Genomic DNA, 23,243 nt, shown 5'->3' with positions numbered 1-23,243 from the left:
TTTGTGGGATCCACATCCATTATCTGTCTCATATAGGGTAGCTGAGGAGTAGAAGAATGAAAGTAAGTGAAGAAGTGGGGGCTCTGAAAGGGGGAAAGTGACTGTTTTAAGCAATGGCAGAAGTTTGAACAAAGCAAGGATGTAGAAACACCGAGAGTATTACTTATTTCATAAAATTTCTACAGTACACTGCTTGATTGTAAAAACAAAAACCTTCAAAACAATTTACAAAAAAAAGATAAAACCAAATTTGTACTTGATGGTTGTACCTGTTCATAGGCGCCGACTCCATGGGGCCTGAGGGGGCCCGAGCCCCCTCAATAATTTTTTTTGGGGGGCTCAGCCCCCCCAATAATCTCGGGCGCCCCTCCAGCAGAGCGCCGCCGCCGTCCCCTGCCTCCTCCCCACCTGCTCCCTCGCCAGCCAGCCAGCCAGCCGCGCGCCCTAACCGGAGAGCCCCGGCTGTCCCCCGCGAGATTAGGGAATCCTCGCTGTTTCGCAGCACCACTGCCGGGGGAATTTCCTTCCTCCTGGTGGTTTCAGCCCCCGCAAGAACAGGGGAATCCCGACCGGCCACGCCTCCGAGCCAGCCAATCGGCTGGCTGGGGGGCGTGGCTTTCCCTATTTAGGGCCGGAGCAGAGGGGGCTCGCCCTCTCTTCTCCGGCTAGCCCCCACGTTTTCGGAGGTTCCTCTGAGGTTCGATACTTGACTGAGCCGCCCCTCCCCCAGCCCAAAATGCACAGGGAGGGGCGGGCTGCATGCCTCCTGCCCTCCCTCCCGAGCAAAAGCTCCACCCAATTTCCTTTGGAGCTGATTAATAGGTGCAGCACGCTCTCCCCTATTCGCTCACGAGGAGGCGGCGCCACTTTATTTGCATATTCATGAGCTTATTTATTATTCATGAGCTTTCCCGGGCCCCCCCAATATTTTTTATAAGTCCGCGTCCCTGTACCTGTTCTTCCTGCTATATTGTTTATTTATAGATTTTGGTTCCCATTATTCCTTCAACAAGCTCAGAAGATTAGCTTACATCAGGATAAAGCTGAGTCATGCTGACACCATTTAAGGCAGTTGACGTGCTGTCTGCTCTCACACAATTCTTGGTGCCTCAACAACTTTATACTTAATAATCTGAAAAAATACTCCCACATTTATGATTTCAGTCCTCTGTTTAGTCGTAAATGTGAAAATTCTCGTTAAGGATCTGCGAAATGCGTCCATTTTACAAATCTCCTATACCTGAGCAATAGGGCAATACAGTGGTACCTCGGGTTAAGAACTTACAGTAGTAATTCGTTCCGGAGGTCTGTTCTTAACCTGAAACCATTCTTAGCCTGAGGTACCACTTTAGCTAATGGGGCCTCCTGTTGCTGCCGCGCGATTTCTGTTCTCATCCTGAAGCAAAGTTCTTAACCCGAGGTAATATTTCTGGGTAAGTGGAGTCTGTAACCTGAAGCGTATTTAACCTGAAGCGTATTTAACCCGAGATGCCATTGTAATCTAACATAGGCAGTGGCTACTGGCGTTGAAGGAAGGTATTTTTAACTGAATTCTAAGTAGGACCGGAATGTTACTTTTCTCCCGAGTGAGAGCTCTCCTTCAACTTCTATCCTTTGCTTTTGATCACCATCCATGGCTTGCAACCAGAAGAGGTCATTTTATCCCGTTTTAATTTCTCCCTGAGGACTCCCACTTTCCCTGCAAAATTCTGCTTTTTGTATGGTTACGTCGCGCTTTTACGTTTCCATTTTGGAAGCTTCCCCTTGTCATCCAGCTGTGTGTGTGTGTGTGTGTGGAGACAAGAACATACCCTATTCTATTCTTCCTACCCTGCTTCTTCTCTCTTCCCATCGCGGTCCGCTTCCTATCAAGCTCTCTTCCTATTCCCACCGCGCGCACCCCCCCCCCCACCGCCAAGCCCGCCGATTCCCCGTTAGAGCTTGAGGGCAAAAGGAAGGGCGCCCGCAGCTTCGCATCTTCGTGCGGCGCATGCTCACAACTCTCTATGGTTGAACCGCATTCCCTGGGCCGGCCTTGGACTCCCCGTTTCCTGTTTTGTTCCCGCGACTTCCGGTGTCGGCGGCTGCGGCGTCGGCGGGCGGGTGTCGGCATGGAGGCCGTGGAGGAGCTCGACGTGGACGTCGAGGGGGACGCAACGGCGGGGGGCGCCGGGGAAGCGGAGGCGGGGTGAGTGCGGGGAGAGACAGGCTTCGGCCTTCAGCCCGGGCCCCGCGCGCTTCATGCCAGGCTCCCAACGGCAGCCCCTTCGTTGGCGGCGGCTGCCTCAGGCGGGCCATGGCTCTGACCGGGGGCTTCTGTCGCCTCAGCGCCTGGGCTGGGCCTCTGGCAGGGGCCTTTCGCGGTGGGAGGGAGGTTTCTTTTTCCTCCCGCATCTTTATGGAAGTGCTCAGATCTCGCTCTGGCCTCACAGCCGCGGCCCTTAAGTCAGCCTAAAGGAGGAAGAGAACGTGTATCCTACACCCGAGTGTCTTCCTCGTGTGAGCAAGGCATGCCTCCCCGTTCTTCTGGAGCCAAGACAGAGAGTGGTCTGCTTGGCACCCTCACGCGAGGAAGTGTCATACCCTCCCGACATTTCTCCGATTAAAACAGGGACATCCTATTCCAGGTCCTCCAACATTTCTCCCGTTAAAACAAGGATGTCCTAAGGAAAAGCGAGACATTCTGGGATCAAATCAGAAACCGGGATGGTTTCTGTAATTCCAGGACTGTCCCTGGAAAATAGGGACACTTGTAGGGTCTGTGATGCAGGTGGTCCAGGAGAATGACATGTATGAGCTCCACAGGAGTAATTTCTGACCTGACCTACCTAACAGCTGGTGGGTGGTTTTCTCTCCTGGAAATCTTCTGGAGGAGAAATGAAACAAGAGTTCTGACACCTTGAAGACATTTAATGGATTTATTATAGCAGAAGTTCTTACGGACTTCAGTCTCACTTCATTAGATGCGTTGAGTGCCATCAGTTGCTTGCATTCATACTTCATGGGAGGGGGCCTTCTAAAGCAGCAAGATCAGAGGAATATGAAATGCAATGTCAGTTAGGGTTTCAGTGTGTGTAAGCACAGTCGTGGGTTAGCCACTGCTGACTTAGATTAATTCCTTCCTAATTTTGACACACACCAATGCATAGTCACAGCACTGTCAAAAATGTTTAAATCAGTATCCTTCCTTTCAGTTTACTGTAGATGGTTCTGTCTGTAGCGCAGGTGCCACAAGAATAAGTATGAACTTTCTACATTAGTTCCTCTACTTCCCCTCCCATATATTTGACAAAGGGAGGACTTAAAAAATAAATAAAAAATAAACACTTCCTGAGTCTCAGGATTTGGTTTCCTACTTGTGAGAATTGTGAGGTAAAGCATCATATGGATACATCATATAATAGCGTAAAAATTGTCTCTGCTTAAATGCTTTACACCTCAAATTTAATATTTCTTGTACTAGCAAAAGGGGAGTATAGGATTGGGTGCAAAGCTTTGAAGCATTGCAACATGTGACATTTACCAAGCATTAAAATGCTGTATAATTTCAGCTTCTGAGAGGATCAGTTTTTAAAGTACTGTATATGGCTTTTTTATTTCATTTCAGAAGCTATGAAAATCCTTCATCCAGCTTACTCCAAGATCATTACCTTGATTCAACTTGGCGAACTGATATGGGTCTTGTAAGTGTCCTATGAAATGGGCTGTTAACTGAGAGAATGACCAACTTTTTGAAGACATCTTAAGAGGTCTTTCTATCATAATCACTTCAAAAAATAAGTTGGGATTTGAAGGGCATAATAAAAATACAACTTGTGCTGTTCCATGGAAACATACTGAAGTCTTTGAACGATCTGTGTTCCCAGCTAGCTGTGTAAAACAGCTGATTGGAACCTGGATTTTCTATACACAGATCTTCAAGTGCTTGCACAAGGGGTATTGCTGATCTGTACATGACAAGGGACCTCCAGATTTCAGCCATGAAATATAAAGAGGTGTCATTCCTGTGTTCTTTACAATGTGCTTATTGAAATTCTTTTCCGTGTTCTTTTATCACAGTTTTTAAGAAAGGTATTGGATTTTTGGTGCACTTGAGATTTCTGTTAATCTTTTAAATTCATTAATTGTCACAAATTCCCTGGGAGATTTTGAAAATTTACTTCTTCAGTTCAGCTCTGCATCTGAAAGTGAGAAGTATTAGCCTCTTTTCTGGGGTTGGGGTTGGAATTAATATATAAAACAAGTGTTCCATAACTTATGTTTTTCTCCTAGCCATGGAGTCTTGATAGCACAATTAGTGAAGAAAACAGGACTGCCATTGAGAAGATGTTGTTGGAAGAAGAGTATCCTTTACTTATTAATCAGCATGACAAAATAGAATCCTCACCCAAGTAAGAAATTAAGCTGTAGTGCAGGATTATAATCAATAGGCTACACTTTGTGATTAGAAATTGCTCCCTGACTACCTGATGGAAACTCTCATTAATCACCAAGGTGCCAGACATCTCTGGCTTCTTTAACAAGAGAGCCTTGCTGTTTCTATCCTTCTACTTGTGTCTGATTAATAATTAAGGTCTGGTGAATTAACATGGCTCAGTCAGCAGGTTTTTGTGCCCTTTGAGTAGTCCTTTGTTTTTTATTCGTTTTCAATTACAGTCCAATAATAGCCTCATTATAACAATACCAATTTATAATACAGTTATTAATACCAATCATTCAAATACCAAATTATATAATTTAGATAAAGTGGCCCTCCGCATGCTAAATTTGATGATTTTCTTTATTTCTGCAATCCAAAATCTTATTAGTTTAAGCAACATTCCAGTCGTAATAATAATCCCTTATACAGCAACTGCAATATTAATAACTTCTATTTGTGTTGACACATTAAATGATTTATAAAACTGCAAGTGAGGAACTCAAAACTATATCCTTGTTCTTCCTGTGTATGGCAGTTATTCTGTCCATGGTTCTTCTTCCTGTCCTTGTAAGATATTATGTCTTTCTTTTCCCCAATTGTTGCTGTTATCCATCATGCCTTGGGTGGAGCTGATATCCCAGTGTTGTTCCATAAATGTCTGCATCCCTCCATCCCGTGCTTCTTTGTTTTGCACGAAGAGCTTTAACAACTGCTGCAAAAGTTGCTCTGTCCCAGTAAAGACTGTTGTCACCATTTTTCCTCTGAGCCTGGGAAGAAGAGTGGTCTGTCGATCTGCAGATGACTCAATAAAGAACCTTATCAGTTCCTTGGCAGTTTGCAGACTCCTTTCACCCTTCCTTTCAACTGAAGATATATGAGCAACTATACGTCCAATTAAATTCCAAGCCCTCATAGCGTTATTCAGTTCACTTTGTAAATAATAAAGACATTAGAGGGTTTTCTGCAGGCAAAGTGCTTTTGTTCTCACCGCCTCCCTGCCCCCCGCATTCCATGCCAGAGCGAGAGCCAGGTACCGAGACGAACTGCAAGTGAAGCCCATTCCCCTCATCCCTGGGCAGAATTTGCAAGGATGATTACCCGTAATCATCCTTGTTTTTCCTTTGCCAACAATATCCTGATGTCATGGGGGCTGCCTTCATTAAGGCAGAGCGCGGAAGCCCAAAAAAACCTTTTCATGTGTTTATTTCTTTGAAGTTATCCCAAGACAAATGTCTAAAATAAGTTTCAGGAAATTTGCCCCTTTTGGTTTTTCTTTTGGTTTTTCTTTTGTTTGTTTGTAATTTTGTAATGCCAAAACAGCTGAGCTTAGCTTATATTAATTTAAGAACAGTGACTTATTTCAAGAAACAGCTTTTAAATTCTCATGTTATTATTGGGCTTGTAACTTTTGAAAGATCATTTTCAAGGTTACTGTGGTGAGTGCTTGCTATTTCTCTCTCTTTGTTCTTCCTCCAACCTGTTACTGAAAGTTGCACAGTTGGGATCAATTTTCTGGCTTTAAACTGTAATCGTAGACATGCTTAATAGGGAGTAAGACTCATTGGACGTAGTTTGACTTCTGACCTTTGTATTTCTCTGCATTAAATACTGTTCTACTGGTGTTTGCTGTTAGTTTATAGCTAATCCATGTACTACAATTTACAATCCATTGGACTGCAGTTACAGATTTTTTGGTATGATAAATTATTAATTATGAAAACAGTAGCATGCAAAGAACTTCATTAACAGTACTTTAGAAAATCCTTAATGAATTCCAGATATTATCTATCTAGCAAATCCCTTCCAGAAAAAATTTGGCATGAACTGAAGGAAAGTGATAAAAAGTGCACAAAAAGGTAATGTGGTGTGTAATATTTCAAAGAGGGGGGAATTTGTGTTAAAAAGACTCGCCATCTTTACAAACTTGCCTTTGTCTTGTTTTGCACTTTACAGCCACAAGAAAGAAGCAAAAGCAACGTATGTACTTCTAATGTCACGGCTAAGTATTAAGTGATTGTACTGAATATCTGAATACCTTTAGGACTCATGTTGATGCTTTTTTTAAAAAAAAAAAACCCTGCAAAAATTGCATTTTTTACGCTGGTTTCTTTGTTGCATACCCTGACGCTACCTCCTGCTTCTTTTAAAAAATCTAGTTTTCTATTTAGGCAGTTGACTAAAATGCCTACACCCAGTTTCGAAGTATATTTATGTACATGTTATTTCTAGTGATTAAATTCTATTTAAAAATGTATGTTTAGATACCGTTTCCTGGCATCTTTTTGTTTTACACAAAGGCATTTTGCTTTATTTTTATGTAAGGATACGCTCACCTACAAAATCAGCTAGTGGATCGCTAAAGTGGACAGTGAAAGAAAAAGAACTATTTGAACAAGGACTGGTAAATATTTCCTGTGGTTAATGTTTTTAGTAGTAAATGCCATTAGAAGTGGAAATCTCAATGTTCTTCAGGTAATTAAAAGTGTTTAAGGTACATTTGTACAGCATGGCATGTTATTTGTTTTAAAATGTAACAAAGTGTTATACAGTGTACCTTTAGTGAAGAATTTTAATACTAAAATAGTTTCATGCTGGATGAGATTCCTATGCAGCCAACATGAATTTTTAGATGAAGTGGATTACTTATGTATGATATATGTGCCTAGCTATTTAATGGGATTTTTTAAGCCATGGGCTCAAGTACTTTTCCTTTTCCTTCACTTTCTCAAAACTCTTACCTGCTATCTTAACACACTTCTCTTGGTAAAAAGCTGCCCCAGAGTGGGAGAGAAAGAGGTTTTTAGTGAACAAGTAACTTAGATGGGGTAAAAACAAAGCAGTGGAAGCTTCAGATGCTATATTAAATTGATTTGTTTTGACTTAAGAGCTGAAGTCATGTTTATTTTCCATTAGGCTAAATTTGGCAGAAGATGGACAAAAATTGCCATGATGATTGGAAGTCGCAATGTTCTCCAAGTAAAGAGCTTTGCCAGGCAGTACTTTAAGAACAAGGTAAACTTGATATAACAACTTTCAGTTGACAGAATGACTTGGTAGCAAACCTTGCCAACAGATTACTAAAAAAGGATTACTTCGTTTGAAGCTTTCTTCGTTAGTCTCCCACAGCAAATGATTTTTGCATTCATTTTTAATTTCCTGTAATATTGACCGCCTGCATTTTTTCAAAAAGGGCTTTTAAATTTGATTAAACGTTAAGGGATAACTCTACCGTTCTTTGTCCACTGTCGACAAAGATCAACAGGGTTATCCCCTATCAACCTTGCTCAGACATGAGCAGCTGAGGTCCATAAGAGGAGGACTCTTACTCTACATCACCACACTGTACTGCTAAATTTACTAAATAGAGGCTTCTAAAAGTCTGAAGCAAGAAGCACATATTTTTCTTTTCCACAGTCAAAAACAGCTGGATAAGTTTTTAGCTGGCAAATGCTGAGCTGTGATAGAAATTCATATTATTATTTGGTTTGATAAGCTGTGTGTTTCCCTTGTGAATGTCGTTATCTGGTGAATGCCATTCACCAAAATTGGCAAAATTAAAGGTCTTTTGCAAGAGGGCCCAGTTTTTATTAAGAAATTTAAGGAAACAACAAACAAACATGACTTAAAATTAATAAATGTCTCTTTTTAACCACTGTTATTCATCTAGACTTTCTTACTTTGTCATCCTTAACTCGTTTTAATGTACTTTTCTGTTAAGGCAAAAACGGATGGCTCAGAAAAAGTGGAACTGCAGCAGTATGTCAATGTTCCTCTTCCCAGCGTCAATCAGGATGATGAAGGGAAGGAGGTGTCATGGGCACTCTTAAGAGGTCGGGCAGACCCTAATCTAAATGCAGTGAAAATTGAAAAATTATCAGATGATGAGGAAGTAGATATTACAGATGAGGTGGATGAGCTACTTTGCAATGTACCACAACAAGAAGCTGGAAAGTCTGATTTATTAGATATTCCAAAAAGTCCATCAGGAGAGAACAGCTGGACAGAGCCTATCTTGGATTCTGCTGGACACATGCCTTCAGTTCTGTTAACATCAAGATTAATTCCAAAGCCAGAGCAGAGCACAGTTGAGAGTCTAGAGACTGCAATGTCATGCTCTGAGAACAGTGGTCATGGAACCATGGTTTCAGAAAATCAGAAATGTGATGGGAAAGGAATTTCTGATGATACCGATTGGTTTCCTAATCCAGAGAATTGCAGAGAACAGACAGACTTCACTGAAAACAGTCTTCTTTTCCATCCTTCCAACCAACTGGAAGAGGAGAATCAGATAGATGCAGAGGAGCTCAAGCCACCAGATCAAGAAGTAGAAATAGATAGACAAACAGTACTAGAAGAAGAAAAGCAGGCAATACCAGAATTTTTTGTGGGACGACAAGCCAAAACACCTGAGCGCTACCTGAAAATTAGAAACTATATTTTGGATCAGTGGTAAGCAATATAAGCCTGTTGGAAAATTATACAGTAAGGGGAATGTATGCAAAGCAACAGTGTGGATATTTAATATCCTTCCTTTACGCAATCCATTTTCCAGACAAGTGATAGCCAGTTCCTTTACTGATTGCAGCTGGTTGATTGTATCTTCCTCCTTTGGAGCTTGACCAGGGTGGGTCATTGGTTAGCTCAAAATTACACATGTGTGTTGGTTGCTTAGCCCCCAAAGTAGGGAACCTGCCAGACCCTTGTCATTTAGCCCATAAGGCTGTGTTGGCCAAGCCACATCCACATGTCCTACACCTGATGTCATATATGATGTCATGTATGAGGCATGAAAGGGACGCAGGTGGCGCTGTGGGTTAAAGCCTCAGCGCCTAGGACTTGCCGATCGAAAGGTCGGCGGTTCGAATCCCTGCGGCGGGGTGCGCTCCCGCTGCTCGGTCCCAGCGCCTGCCAACCTAGCAGTTCGAAAGCACCTCCGGGTGCAAGTAGATAAATAGGGACCGCTTACCAGCGGGAAGGTAAACGGCGTTTTCGTGTGCGGCTCTGGCTCGCCAGAGCAGCAATGTCACGCTGGCCACGTGACCCGGAAGTGTCTCCGGACAGCGCTGGCCCCTGGCCTCTTGAGTGAGATGGGCGCACAACCCCAGAGTCTGTCAAGACTGGCCCGTACGGGCAGGGGTACCTTTACCTTTATGAGGCATGAAAAAAATGTGATTCAACCAAAACGGAGTCCTGCACACAGCAAGACAAGGAAAGTAGCTGATTGTCGGGGCTCACATAATGCATTGCCTTTACCTTCATTGTTTGATTTCAAAGCATGTGGTCAAAAATGGGACATGTGACATGAGGTGATGGATAGGTGGGCAGCTGTGCCCACTTGTTAATACTTGGCCCATGGGGGGTTGGGAGATAAGGCTCTGGCCTAGCCCATGATAGACTACTTCTGACCCAGGTGGGCAAATCTCTGCATGAGTGGAATGGTTCATGTTTAATGGACTCCTTCTACTCCCACTAATGGGATACATCAAGAAATATCAAATGCTGCTAACTTAATTGCCCAGGTAATGCTTTATTTTATCATTTGTGGTGGTCTTTTATTATAGGGAAAGAATCAAACCAAAATATCTGAACAAGACTTCAGTACGCCCAGGGCTGAAGAACTGTGGGGATGTTAACTGTATAGGACGGATACACACATACCTGGAGCTAATAGGAGCAATTAACTTTGGTTGTGGTAGGAAGAAAACTTCAGTCTGTTCATTTAGTTTTATATTTTTATTTTGCTTTTTCACAAGAGTCTCCAAAATTGCTTGTAATGTTCATCAGTTCTATTGTAACACATTTACTATATAGAAACTAAAATCAGAAAATAAATGGGCCATGGGAAGCATATGGGGGTACATTTAGAAACATATATTTTAAAATTCTGAACAGAAAGAGATGGAAAACATGACCAGTGTGGTTATTGGTTGAGGCAGAAGTTAGTCCAGAAGGTGCCCTGTGGCAATCCTTCACTTCACTTTACCCCAAATATTGTCCTTCTACGTTGTAGCCTATACACCAGATTTAAAAAATGTGCTTATGTAAAAAAAGAAGGGGGGGAGGAATACTGTTTAATATTCCTGTTCTTTTGAGTCTCTTATGGTTACCATGGCTGTAGTGGTGTCTAGAAACGTGACTTTCTTGGACAGGTGATGATTAGTCCTCCTAAGTGTTAGATCTGTTGCCATGGCTGCAGACTGTGGCCAGCTAACCTCCTTTGACTGCCTGCATAGATGCTCAGAATCTACATGTAGCTTTGTTTTTGCGTCCATTCCTCTCTGATAGGCTTCAGAAACCCTTCCTTTCCCTCTTTTCTTACTCAAGTTCCTTGTCTGTGGGAAAGCTAGAACAAAAAGCAAAGCTTTAAGCTCAAACCTATCCTCCAGTCATGGTCAAATGGATCCCCCCAAGAACCACAGAAAGAAGTTGTACTGGGTCAGCTAAGAACTGAACATAGCTGAATGGAACATAGTTGAATGGCAAGGGGAAGCTCTGCCATTATGTGACCCAGTTTGCTTGTCACATTAAGTAATGCTTCTAAACAAACTGGTTTGAATACTTTGAACAAGCAGTAAAAGACTTACTAAACGTCCCTAAGGGGGATCTGCACCATTTGGGCCTAGCTTCATTTTTGTATAAAGCCATTCAATATTTTTTCACATTAAAAAAGGACAACTCTTTGTCCTTTCTTTTCTTTCTTTTCTTTTAAAGCTTTGAGAAATAATTGGACCGGTACTATATATTCAGTGAATAGAAGCTAAGAGACACCTGCTGAAATAGTGTACTGTTCAATATGGCCTAAATGCCACTACCACCTGATATCATTCATGTTTTTTTCTCTTAATTTTCCTTCTAGTGTTGTCTGTGTAGCCCCCTTGGCTTGGTTGGCTCAGGTGGCTAAACATTAGGTGGCATTATTGTTTTGTTTGTGAGACACTTACTTAGCCATGTCATGACTTTCATTTTGTGAAGAACAATTTAAATGATTTATCTTTAACTCTTGGTGGTTAGAATCTAAAGACATTCAAGAGTAAAGCCATCATTTGGTTGTGACAACCAGGTACCTCACTTCTTACGCATCTGAATTAGTTCTCTTGCTCATTTCTACAGAGCAGGCGATATATAATAGACCACAGCAAGTTGACAAAATTCGACCCAGAGAAGGCAAAGACACTATAGAAGCATATCAGCTTGTGCAGCGTCTACAGTCTATGGTACGATGGAAATGTAATTTATGTGCCACATTTCTTCTTTTACTGCCTTTTGATCACATTCCTGCAGTGTGTGACTATAGTATTGCTGATTGGGAAGCCAAATAGAGTACCTTTTCTCACAAACATTGCTTAGATCTTTCTGGGCTAAATAAATTATGTATTGAAGTTCTGCTCATACTACTATTTTTGTATGGGGCTTTTTAAATTATACATTGCTTTCAGGAAAGAATGTTTGTCAAATACATAAAAAGTGGCTCTTTGGATCCAGTGCATTTCACTTCATTGACTGAAACCAAATAAACCGTCTTTTAAGAAATCAAGTGAATAGGAAAGAAATGTATATGCAAGGTGTGTGTTTATGTGTACTGAGTATCTCTACCATAAGTAGAAACCTTACAAATGATTGGTGCATAGAAGCAGAAGTATTGGATGCTGTGCTTTATGGAGTGAATAAATGGTAGTGCTGGTTCTTTAATTTTTATAAAGCACGTTTCTACACTATCTATTGCCAACTTGGAATTGACCCACATCATTTTGGTGTATAGTAATGCAATGTTCACTATGGGCCCAGGTGGCTGATGGCTTAACCTTGACACAAGTTCAAAAAGTAGGTTCAGACCAGTCCAAGTAGACCAGTGATCTGTATTCAGAAGCTTATTGTGAGCATGCCCATCCACATTCTGCTACTCCACAACAATATGTGAATTGCTTATACAAATACTGCTGAGTTTATGCCCTTGAACAGACCTGCACATGTGTTTCTGTTTGCCACAGCGGACAAGGAGACGGCGCGTCAGAGACCCCTGGGGAAACTGGTGTGATGCCAAAGATTTGGAAGGACAGACTTTTGAGGTAACATCACTTTTAAATTTTTCTGATATTTTTCAACTCCTCGCGAAAGTCAAGTTGTTCCTGCAGTGAAGCGCTTTTATTTAATTATGTGAGCTGTGACTGTAACCCACCCTTTGAGGTTTCAGGGCGACTTAGAAAAATTTAAACTTAAGTAAAAATACTAAAGTATTGCAAAATAAAACTAAAAAGTTCCACATTTTGTAGCCTTTCCTCTTAGGGAAGTTGCTCCAGCTCCTTGATCATTTTGTTATTGTGTCCTAAAACATGATTCAAGAGCCATTGACCTAAAGTTCAGAACCAGAGGTCATCCATGAAATTTATATGCTGTAGGTTTAAAACAGACAGAAGCATGATGTGCTTCATGTAATGTGTGGAGTAAACTGTTGCAGCAGTAGCATAAGTAAATAGATCTAAGGTTCGTGAATGAAAGGTCTTCATGTAAATAGGAGATAAAATACTTGGGTTTGGGACTTCTGTGTTTTGAACCAGCATACTTCTTAACATCAAATATCACTGAGAAGCCATCTTTCCTGTTTCATGAGCTTCCCTAGAACATCTAGTTGGCTACTCTGAGTGCTGAAGTAGGTGAACCTTTCAGTTTGACATACTATAGCTATACAATGGTCTTAACAGAAGCACCATGTAGCAGGTAGGAAGGAAGGCCCTTGCCTAGAGGTGGAGTGACAAAATCGTATGCTGTTTCATAGTTTGCTTGAACTTGGAACAGTAAATGGGAAAGTGAAGGAAGTTCTTCCAGCTTTCTATAAAAACAAACAAAAGAGCTACTTTTGGTCTTGGTTCCCTGAGGCCCATCTTAACAGTGACAGCAGCTGTGGGCACCTACTAAATTCAGGACAACTGAGGTTCAGTGTGCTTAAGCCCACTGATGGAGCTTCAGGCTGTTTTAACTAATCAAGATGTTTTGTTTTTAGCACCTTTCTGCTGAGGATCTAGCTAAGAGGAGAGAAGAGGAGAAGCTGAAACCACCGAAAGCATCTAAAGGACAAAGGCAGCCCAAAAGGTTTACATTTTTGTATATGCCTACAATATATTTTAGCAAAGGTAGCTTATGTTACTTTCAGTATAATTTCTGCTTAGCAGCACACTTACATTGTACTACTTCACTGAGCCTAAAGCACAGAGATACTCCTGTGACTCTTAAAAACTACCACATAAGTCTACAAGTTCAAACAATTTGCTACTTTTGTGTATAGTAATTAAAACTACAATAGAATAAATGTGATTTTTAAAAAATGAGTTTTCCCCTTTATTAATTCTATATTTTCAGAGCAATTTTCTTTCATTTTATAGTTCATTTGATCCCTTTCAGCTGATCCCTTGCTGTTCCTTCACAGAAGAAAAACCAGTAAGTATGAGTTAATAAATAAGCAAGAGCACACCTTTGTTTACTTAAGCAGGCTTTCCTTATCATTTTTATCTTTTCAGGAGCCATTCCAAGTAACGGTAGCTGCAGAGGCACTTCTCATCATGGATTTGGTAAGAACTATACTTTATACCCATTTTCCCGATTTGTTTGGTTCACTTCAAAGCACAAAGGGAAGGCTTGATCTATACCAAAACCACAATTACCCTCCATATTCCTGCTGTTGAGACTACTGCTATACCATCTGCACCCTTTAACTGGCCAAGCTTTTTCCCCCCCTGGCTTACCTAAGGCATGGGTGATGGCAGTAACAGCCCATAATTTCTTGTTTCTGTAGAAGATGATAACCCTGAGAAAATCTCGTAACTAGGTATGGGAATAAATGTGATGTCATAAATGTGATGCTGCTGCACAACAGTATAATGCTTCTTATGAGCATGGGTGATTAGTCATGCCAGAAGAGAAACTCAGAATGTTAATATAATCACCTGCAAGGGAAAAGTAAATTCTATCTTTTAATACCTTTCTTGCTGAAATGGGGGAATATTTGTACTTTTGCTTTTTTCATCTGTTGTTGATCCATAAGTAACTGTTGGAGCCTCAAGGGCACTATTTAGTGTTTATCCTACTAACTAAGTAAAGATGGCTGTGTAATTTTTGATCTTCAAAGTCCCTTATGGGAGCAACTGGCTTGATTTTTATCAGCACTGGCAAAAATGCCCAGGTAATGACCTGGTTTAGCCCCAGGAAAAGGGAGGGAGTACATAAAGCTCATTCACATAGCACTAAACCACAGTTTAGGGTTGGATCTAAGTGCAGCATCTGTGTAATTAATGGTGATAAAGCAGAGGTATGAAGAGCTTTCAGGGTGTGGGTGGGTGGGGTTATCATACATGGTTTCACTACCGAACTCTTTAAGATATCCAAATGATTTTTTCTTATGTCTTTAGCATGCCCATGTTTCAATGGCAGAAGTAATAGGACTGCTAGGTGGAAGATACTCTGAAACTGATGGAATAGTTGAAGTAAGTATCATGCATGTTTAAAATTCAGTAACATGGCTCCCAGAATGTGGAATGCCCTTCACCTCCGAGGAATGGCTGGTGCTCACTGTATTGCCCTTTCAGCACTAGCTAAGACCAATCTACTTTTCCAAAGTTTTATGGATATATATTTTTTGAAACTACAGTATTTTTAAAAACTTTATTATTATTATTATCTGGTTTTATCTGCTCCTTTGGGACATTATTATAATATTTATGGTTTAATATGTTTGTAACCTGCAGTAATAAACATAAACACAAAACAGCCTTAATCTAGTCTAGTGCAATAGGCATTAAACCAGCCTATTACGAGGAACAGATCTTAGTACCTGCTCACGTACCTAATCTCCCAGAGGGATTAGAGGGAAACAGGATTTTCTTATGATTTATGGGAGCATCTTTGAGTAGACTGGATTAACCCCAGAGGCTTTTGCAGCATCCATATATAAGCATCCTTTAAGCATCTTACTATATCCTTGTAATACCTTTCCTGTAGTCAGTATGGAATCCAGGAAGCTGCTAGTTTTTTGAACAATGGAGCAATCCTACACCCAAGAAGCTGGTTCGAAGCAAGGTGTGAGTGAAGCTGGTGAAAAGTATACCAGATTTAAACTCTCTTCAGGAGCAGGGCTACATATGGCTGACTTGGCTTAAGTGTAGCAGAGGGGAAACAAGCCTTTAAGATAGTGTTTGAGTTATATCACCCTTTTTGCTCTCTTAACTGTAATCTCTTGCCATGCCAGTTTAAGTTCAGCCAGGCTCTGGGGGGAAGATGCCAGCCTATCTCTTGCTGGACCACAAGGATGAGGAGTTGTGGATGAGGGTACCCTTGACTACCCTGAGACGTTACGCTGGATCCTAGCCCTGTTCATCCAAGCAGATCTTGCTCTATCAGATTGCTCCCCATGTGTATTGTCCTCTAGAATCAAACACTACACCACCACTGAATTGTAAGGCCTCCAATCTGATTGGTTCATTACAGATTTGCGCAGCAGAACCGTGCAATAGCCTCAGTACAGGATTGCAGTGTGAGATGGACCCAGTATCTCAAACACAGGCATCGGAGACACTTGCTGCTAGAGGTTACAGTATTATTGGGTGGTATCATTCTCACCCTGCCTTTGACCCTAATCCTTCAATACGAGATATTGATACGCAGGCAAAATACCAGGTAACAACCACTACCCCCTGGTGTGTGTGTGTATACAAGGGGACTGCTTTGTTGATGTTTAATTTAATAATGTTGAGAAAAGGAAAACTAGAAATTATGTAAATGGTAATATTTCAAAGTACTATCCAAATAATTTATCGACCCTTTAAAGTGACTGCTTCTAATTGTAAGACGGGGTTTTTTTCAGAAAGCAAGTTTGCATTGCATTCTTGATTATTTTCATAAACACAAACTTTAAAAAAATAAAATTATTGCCCTTTTATATTTTTCCATACAGAGCTATTTCTCCAGAGGTGGGTCAATGTTTGTTGGTGTGATCATAAGTCCTTATAATCGAAATAACCCTCTTCCGCATTCCCAGATTACTTGTCTGGTAATCAGTGATGAGACCAGTCCTGATGGATCCTATCGTAAGTGCTTTTAAAAAAAATTTCCTAATGCCTATCTGCTTCCTATCCTCATCATTTAAGTTACATTTTGAAAGAGAAAAAATTCGGTGACTGGTAAGACAAGGGAAATAATATATATAATTTTAAAGAAAGAATAAATATAATACAATAGGCTGCAGCCCTAACCCTGGTTACTTCCAAGTAAGTCCCATTGGATCCAGTAGGGCTTCCTTCTGTGCATACATGGTTAGGATTAGAAACTTTTGGAATATAAGATTTGCACTGTAAATAATATGGGGGTGTTTTACTGGAACGGAGACCATAAGGTTAATCCTCACGGAGAGCAATCACTGCATGTTTTAGGGGGTTGTGGTAAGGGTGTCTTTTAATAAATGAAAATAGCAATAGCACAAGATGATCAGAAATCAAGGATTCATTTGAATCACTCTGTTAAGAAGAGAAATGTTTTTGGGCGATACCCAACATTAGTTAGAATGAAATTGTTGAGATTAGTGAATCTAAGTAATTTATGTTGACTGACTGCAGTGAATCTACTCTGCAGTAGATGGATATTGCCTTCTGTGTGTAGCAGTCCATGGCCTGGTTGGGATGGAACCATGGAGTCAGGATTTAGGGGTTCAGATAGCACAAATTCCTCGCACCCACCTCATGCATGCAAATTCCCCAACCCCCGTCTACCCAGATGCTGAAAGGTAAATTAAGAACACTTCTGAGTTTGTTTTAACTAGAGTTAATAATGATAACCTGTAGATAGAAGGGTCAGGTAGGGAAGGAAATTCATGCACATGGGGCGGGGGTGGAGGCAGCACGTAGATTTGAGACTATTCCCTGAACACTAGGTCCTGTTACAATTAATCTGGCCCAACTGTTTAACCTTGTGCTCCTCATTTCTACTTGTATACAACTTCCCTCTATGCTGCAAATTATTGCTTATCCTATAAGTGGGGAGGGGGGGAACCTCATCAGTATCCATGAAATGTCTGAGGGTCTGTAAGTATAGGAAGCACTTTTTTCTGAATTTGAATAATCTAGTTAAACCTGAATCTTAGAAAATAATATTATTTACAAAGCAATTTTGATAAATGTGAGGAAAAAATCTTTTAAAAATAGAAATCTGATCATATGGAATAGGGTGAAAATCTAAAAGTGCTGAAGTTAGTCTTTAATCTCTTGGTGACAAAGCCGGTCTTGAAATCCCTCTTTTGATATTATCATTAATACTTTCCTTAGCAGATATCCTGAGCATGAGGACAATTGCAGTTTGAATAAATGAAAATGCAGATTTATCTTGCAGTGGAAAGAGGGATGGGGGGGGGAAGTATTGTGAATTTAAGCCATTAAAGGTTTACATGTGCAGAATGTTGTGCATATAAGAGAGAGAGAGAAACAGCCTAGTGCTCTCCAGATACGTTGAACTACAACTCCTATCAGCCCTGGGGTAATGGAATTTATAGTACAAAACATATGAAGGGCACCCAGTTGGGGGAGCCTGGCTTAAACAGACATTTGTCGTGTGATACAGGACCAGAAATAGAAGTCCAGAGCACTTTGAATGAACAGGAGTTGGCCCGTGCTTCAGATCAGAGTCTTACTTTGCATTCAAACAAATATTTCTACTTTACAAAATATTGCTGTTAAACCTAATTCTGGGATTGAAGCTACTTCAGGCTACAACTAGGCTAAATGGGCTCACTCTTGATGGTACATTGCTGTTTTATGTGCATATATTTTTGCTCCTCCCAGGGATGTAAGATACGCATGTCAAAAAGTAGGAAGTGTAATATTCCATGCATAATATGTTTTAATGGCTTGCAGGCCTGCCATACAAGTTTGAAGTGGCACAGATGTTGGAAGAACCTAAATGGGAATTAGTACTGGAAAAAACACGATGGATAATTGGAAAATACAGGATGTCTCATAGGTGTGTGGCTGCTTGCATTTCAGAATCTTGTAGTAAGCCAGTTCCAAATTACTGTATTTGCATTTCAATAGAGAATGTTTTTATATATTGACTGATACAGTGTTGTCATATTTTTCCAACAGCTGGGTGCCCATGGATAAAATATTCCATAGAGATTCAGATTTGACCTGTCTGCAGAAGGTAATAATTGTAAATACATTTGCTTCTTGCCTATAAATACCTAAAGAAGTCTAATCTTGTCTAGTTATAATAGAAATCTTAAATATTCGTGGAACTGGGTTGGAAGCAACAGGCATATGCAAAAGCTATACCCAAATGTAACTAATGTTTGTTGGCTACTAATGTTTTGTGTTTTCCTTCAGGGTAGCTTGTTTTGGTTTTTGCAAATGGATTTCAAAATGTTTTCATAAAAATGTCTTTTGATTTAATTGTTACATTTGAGGATGGGCTACAAAGTAGGATGTTTTCCTGTCATGGGCATCATTTTAGGTGCCTGTCTCTTAATAGTGGAATGGGTGTTGTAATGGTTGTGAGGGGTTACTTGTGCGTAAATTGCCTTCAGTTTAGTTAGTTTGCTTGCCCAACCATGCTTAGGGTCAGAGCTCGCCCTCCGTGACCTGTTAGTCACTTGCAGAATCCGAGAGTGGGCGTCTCTTGAACCTCTTCCAGCATAAAAGCTGTTTGACCCCGAGTCTCCTCCTATGTTCTCTGCGTGGAACGTGTCTGCGCAAGTAAGGGGAAGGCAGGGGCGTCCCAGCGCTCTCTCCACTAGTTTCGGGTGAAGGGTCTTGGAGCCCTGTCACCAATTCCTCCATCTCCCTCTCTTCTCTATGGGTGTTACGCTGAAATCCTTCCCCCCTGCTAGTCCCCTCTCCGGCATCGCTCAGGAGCCCTTCCTCCGTTTCTTGCTCTGATGGCAGTTCCCTGACAGGTGTCTTACATAGGCAGTGAAAAACAAATTTTAGATGGTGCTGTGCGGAATTGTTTTTCTTGGACTGTTAGATAGAGATATCCACATATTAGAGGGGTTCTTTTGCTTTGGTCACTTTTGCATGGATTTTGGTAAAGGATACTGTCAGGGAGCTGCCATCGGAGCCAGAGGCAGAGGGAAGGCTCCAGAGGGATGCCGGAGAGGGTCCCAGTAGGAAGACAGGCAGCCCTTCTGCTGGGGAAGGAAATCAGCGGAGCACCAGTGGAGAAGGGGGGCAGATGGGGGAATTGGCGAGGGGGCTACAGGACTCCTCACCGGAGACCAGCGGGGAGAGCACAGGTCCTCCACTGCCCACACCCTCCCTGCGCAGAAGACTTCCGCGCAGGGAGAGTAGGAGGAGACTAGGCGTCAAAGAACTTCTTTGCTGGAAGAAGTTCAAGAAACGCCCACTGACGGATTCTGCCAGTGATTGAGACAGCCACGGGTGAAAGGCTGTCCAGACAGAAAGGGTTCACCCAGGTAACCTAGCCAGGAGTGGCGACAACTTACACACGAGCAACCCCTAGAACCATTACAGATACTTAGAGAGTTATGAACGTTCGTGACAAGTTGCACATATAATAGTACATGTTAGTAAGTTTTAAAATTCAAATGTGTTAACACACTGTAGGATTATTCACTGCTTTGACAGTTCTTTGAACAGAAGCCAGCTGTTGAATGAATGAAAGATCTGTGTAAATGGTCAGATACAGTTCAATTAGTGCTAACATATATAAAGCAAGTCCTCAGGGTATTCGGATTAAGGAATACCAATAGATTTGTGATGGCTTTTCTTCCTAAATGTTGCTTCAATGCTGGTTTGTTTGTTTTTTCTTTGATCTGAAACTAGTTGTTGGAGTGTATGAGGAAGACTCTAGGCAATGTGGCAAATAGTTTCATCGCTGAAGAATTCCTGGCACAGCTAGAAAACTTATTCCTTTCAACATACAATAGTGAGAAATGGAATGATACTGCTGAAGAAAATAGCATGTGTCCAAATGACCTGCCAATATGATAGTGCTGAAAAGAATAAATGCTCACTTTATTATGTGTCCATTCTTGAACGTGACAGCATCCACTGTGGGTCAAGAAAATGACTGTTACTGAAAGACAGTGTGAAACAATCATGACAAACTATCTGATCTCTGACATAACTTCTAATCTTCTGAAATTATGGTTGTTTCAAAGAGATGAATGAACTACTTGGCAGTCCACCACTTGGATAAAACAGTTGCGCCATTTGTTGCCCCAAATAGCTGAAGTGATAGTGTTCTGCTTGGACCAAGAGCTATTAGAAATTTGATGTTAACATAAATTAGTTATATTGCCTACCTTGTGCCATTTTAGGGAACACCCCTGTGTTATACATTTCAATGTCTAATGTATCTGCAAGCACATTTTGTCCAGTGGATAAACTGAGTTGTATTGCATATTGCTGAAATCGGGAATGGATGGAAAACCACAAGACAACAAGGATATGATTTCTCATTGAGCATCTCAGCCTTGAGTTTCTCACTTGATGCGTGCCCAGCCCATTCAAGAGGCTTACTGCTTGCAACAGAAGTCTGCAGTAGCAAAACAATATTGGACTAATAAATCCTTCATATCAAATTCTTCTATCCAGATTAATTGTATAGCTTTGCAGAGTTTGGGTGGCCTTGTTCATTTCTCAAGAACTAGGGAAAGAAGGCTGAGACTTTCCAAATAGAATCAAGAATTGTGCTTAAAACATTCCCTTGACCCTTGGGTATCACAACTCAGACTGTGTACTAAATATGAAAGACGTACAAAGGAGTAATACATTTTCTGAAGGATTATATAACTTTATTCTTGAATCCCAGGTGGACTTTTTTATTATTTTTACCCTGTGAAAGTTATGGATGGATGTGCAACATGTTCCACTTTAGCCCCTTTAGTTCAGTATTAGAATATATTTGACTCAGTAATCATCTGCATGCAAGGGACCCTGTATCATAGTGCACTAGGTGTATTCGCATTGCTTTTGAAATATTACCTGTTACTTGACTCCTTAGACCATTACGACTTCCAAGTTGCATGTGATCCAATGCCTCATCTTCCCCATTGAAATTCTAGCATTATTGCTAAATAATATCTGGGAATTCCTCTGGATTGGAATATCCAAAACCATAGTTTATGTTTTACAGAGTTATGTGATAATCATATTGCAGCTTCTAAATTTTATTGTTTACATCCTTATTGTAAATCTGCATATTGCCATATGACAGCAATGTAAATATTGTATATTTGTACAGAAGAGAATTACTGGACTATTTGACCCTCATATAAAAGCACAATACAGGTATATTTGCCCGTGATGTCTTTATCAGGAATTGAGAAGGATTTTATCATTAAAACAATGCAAAGAACTCTTCTTGCTCACATTGCCCCTTCAATAAATTGTGTGAAGATGATTTCAATGTTGTTTGGCTTCAAATTAGTATTTCTGTACATAAAAAAATTGAAAAAAATCCCACAAACATTGCAGATTTATTTGTTTTTCTCTCATAGATTTGCATTTAGGAGCATCCTTTTGTATCAAACCATTAAGTGCTAAATGTCCTGGGGTTCAGCTAAACAGTACAAGATCAATTTCAATTTCTAATTGCACATATTTCAAACTTTGGGTCAAAAAGCCAGGCAGACTTTGTTGCTTGTTCATTGTGTGTAAATATTAAGGTTTTGCACCGGCCACAAGATTTGGTTTTCATCCTGATTTGGCATTTATTTGGAAATTGGACTGTTTCATAGTTTGTCTGAGTCAGTTCTGGGTCCAAAGTTGCTTTAGAAAAATGAAGCTAAGTCCCCCTATCGTTAATCAAAAGTGACTGAGGATTTTTTTCTCCTTTTCTTTTGACAGAATTAGATAATAACTTTAGGCAAAGTAGCCCCTCCAGAGTGCATATAGCCTGCCAAATCAGACAAATTGGTCAGGAATTTATTGTGCTGGGCACCTTTACAATTTGATATATTCTTTAAAAAAGAGAAACATCTATAGTTTTTTTTGGGGGGGGAGAATTGGATGAAATCTACAGGTATGAGAGACTCTTCTGAAGCAATGTATGCTGCTAAATTGCATAAGGATCACTCCAGTGGTTTTTCTGAAAGGGGAAACCATTTTACAGTTTGGGAAAGGTGCCCCTCAGGTAAGAAACCTGCCCAGTCGCAGACAAATAGTGCCAGGGGACTTTGCGGTAAAGTTGATTTTTGTGGAGAACTATACATTGCAGCCACTTGGTTTGGTGTGCAATGGTTTTTAATGGAACCAGCACACATCAAAAAAGTGCCCCATGGAAAGTAACCTGAAAAATTTCAAGCAAAGAGCACAGGACAGAAAGGAGCAAGGAGATAAATTTGACATCCCTTCACCAAAGCACTGTACAGTACTTGGAGAGCCTTGGTATAATAATTCCCTCTGATTTCAAGTTAGGCGTGTCTCACAAAAGAGCTCTCCACATCCTGGTGTTATGTCAACCCTTGGAGAAAATGCTTCAATTTCTGGAGACACAATGCATCTCAATCTCTGACATGTTTCATCAGTCCTCTGTTCAGGATACACTGAAGAGATGCCCCTTTGGTTCAGACAAGCCCAGAATCTTCCTGAAGCAGCCCCACTTTGGTTCTTCATTTGGGAGTTACCTGAATTGTTTGCACACCCCTAGTAAATATTCCGACGTTACAGCATTTAGCCCTCTCTGACATAGGAAAAGAATCAGTTTCTAAACAATTATGAGCAGGCTGTTTGCAGTATCTCTTTGCGAGGGCTTTATTTTGCAAAGCAAAATAAACCATATGACATCTTTATTTTACAACATCTGAAGATGAGAATTATCACTTCTT

The 23,243-nt window shown here is 40.9% G+C and overlaps 1 protein-coding gene and 1 long non-coding RNA gene across 4 annotated transcripts in view; one reads left to right on the top strand and one right to left on the bottom strand.

The window, feature by feature from the left end:
- The window catches only part of LOC309372369, an 84,078-nt gene extending 82,186 nt beyond the window's left edge, over positions 1-1,892 (bottom strand). The window contains exon 1 of the long non-coding RNA XR_014169465.1: positions 1,812-1,892. This is a non-coding gene — a long non-coding RNA (uncharacterized lncRNA). The remainder of the gene's footprint in view (positions 1-1,811) is intronic.
- A 162-nt stretch (positions 1,893-2,054) lies between these two features.
- On the top strand, positions 2,055-21,817 carry MYSM1 (Myb like, SWIRM and MPN domains 1). 3 transcript variants are annotated; one of them, XM_081915765.1, is made up of 20 exons: positions 2,055-2,188; positions 3,608-3,683; positions 4,273-4,343; positions 6,199-6,276; positions 6,374-6,397; positions 6,743-6,821; positions 7,334-7,432; positions 8,139-8,869; positions 9,982-10,112; positions 11,531-11,634; positions 12,409-12,486; positions 13,419-13,507; positions 13,798-13,852; positions 13,933-13,983; positions 14,821-14,895; positions 15,896-16,084; positions 16,362-16,377; positions 18,310-18,415; positions 18,538-18,595; positions 20,236-21,817. In XM_081915765.1, exons 1-20 carry the CDS (start codon positions 2,112-2,114, stop codon positions 20,398-20,400), a joined length of 2,352 nt encoding a protein of 783 aa, XP_081771891.1. In that variant the 5' UTR covers positions 2,055-2,111; the 3' UTR covers positions 20,401-21,817. The 3 variants fall into 3 exon arrangements, with proteins under 3 accessions (XP_081771891.1, XP_081771889.1, XP_081771890.1); XM_081915763.1 differs by having other exon boundaries at positions 2,056-2,188; positions 16,362-16,494; XM_081915764.1 differs by lacking the exon at positions 6,374-6,397 and having other exon boundaries at positions 2,056-2,188; positions 16,362-16,494.
- The last annotated feature ends 1,426 nt before the right edge of the window (positions 21,818-23,243 follow it).

This window comes from Podarcis melisellensis (assembly GCF_964234715.1).
Source record: "Podarcis melisellensis genome assembly, chromosome: 6".
In the NCBI taxonomy this organism is placed as follows: domain Eukaryota; kingdom Metazoa; phylum Chordata; class Lepidosauria; order Squamata; family Lacertidae; genus Podarcis; species Podarcis melisellensis.
This window is presented reverse-complemented; position numbering and strand designations above follow the sequence as displayed.

Bases quoted from the DNA above. Each gene is read 5' to 3' on its own strand.
- MYSM1 (XM_081915763.1), top strand. From the start codon at position 2,112: ATGGAGGCCGTGGAGGAGCTCGACGTGGACGTCGAGGGGGACGCAACG. The intron at 6,822-7,333 runs GTAAATATTTCC...ATTTTCCATTAG, and splicing joins AACTATTTGAACAAGGACTG to GCTAAATTTGGCAGAAGATG. The intron at 7,433-8,138 runs GTAAACTTGATA...TTTTCTGTTAAG, and splicing joins GGCAGTACTTTAAGAACAAG to GCAAAAACGGATGGCTCAGA.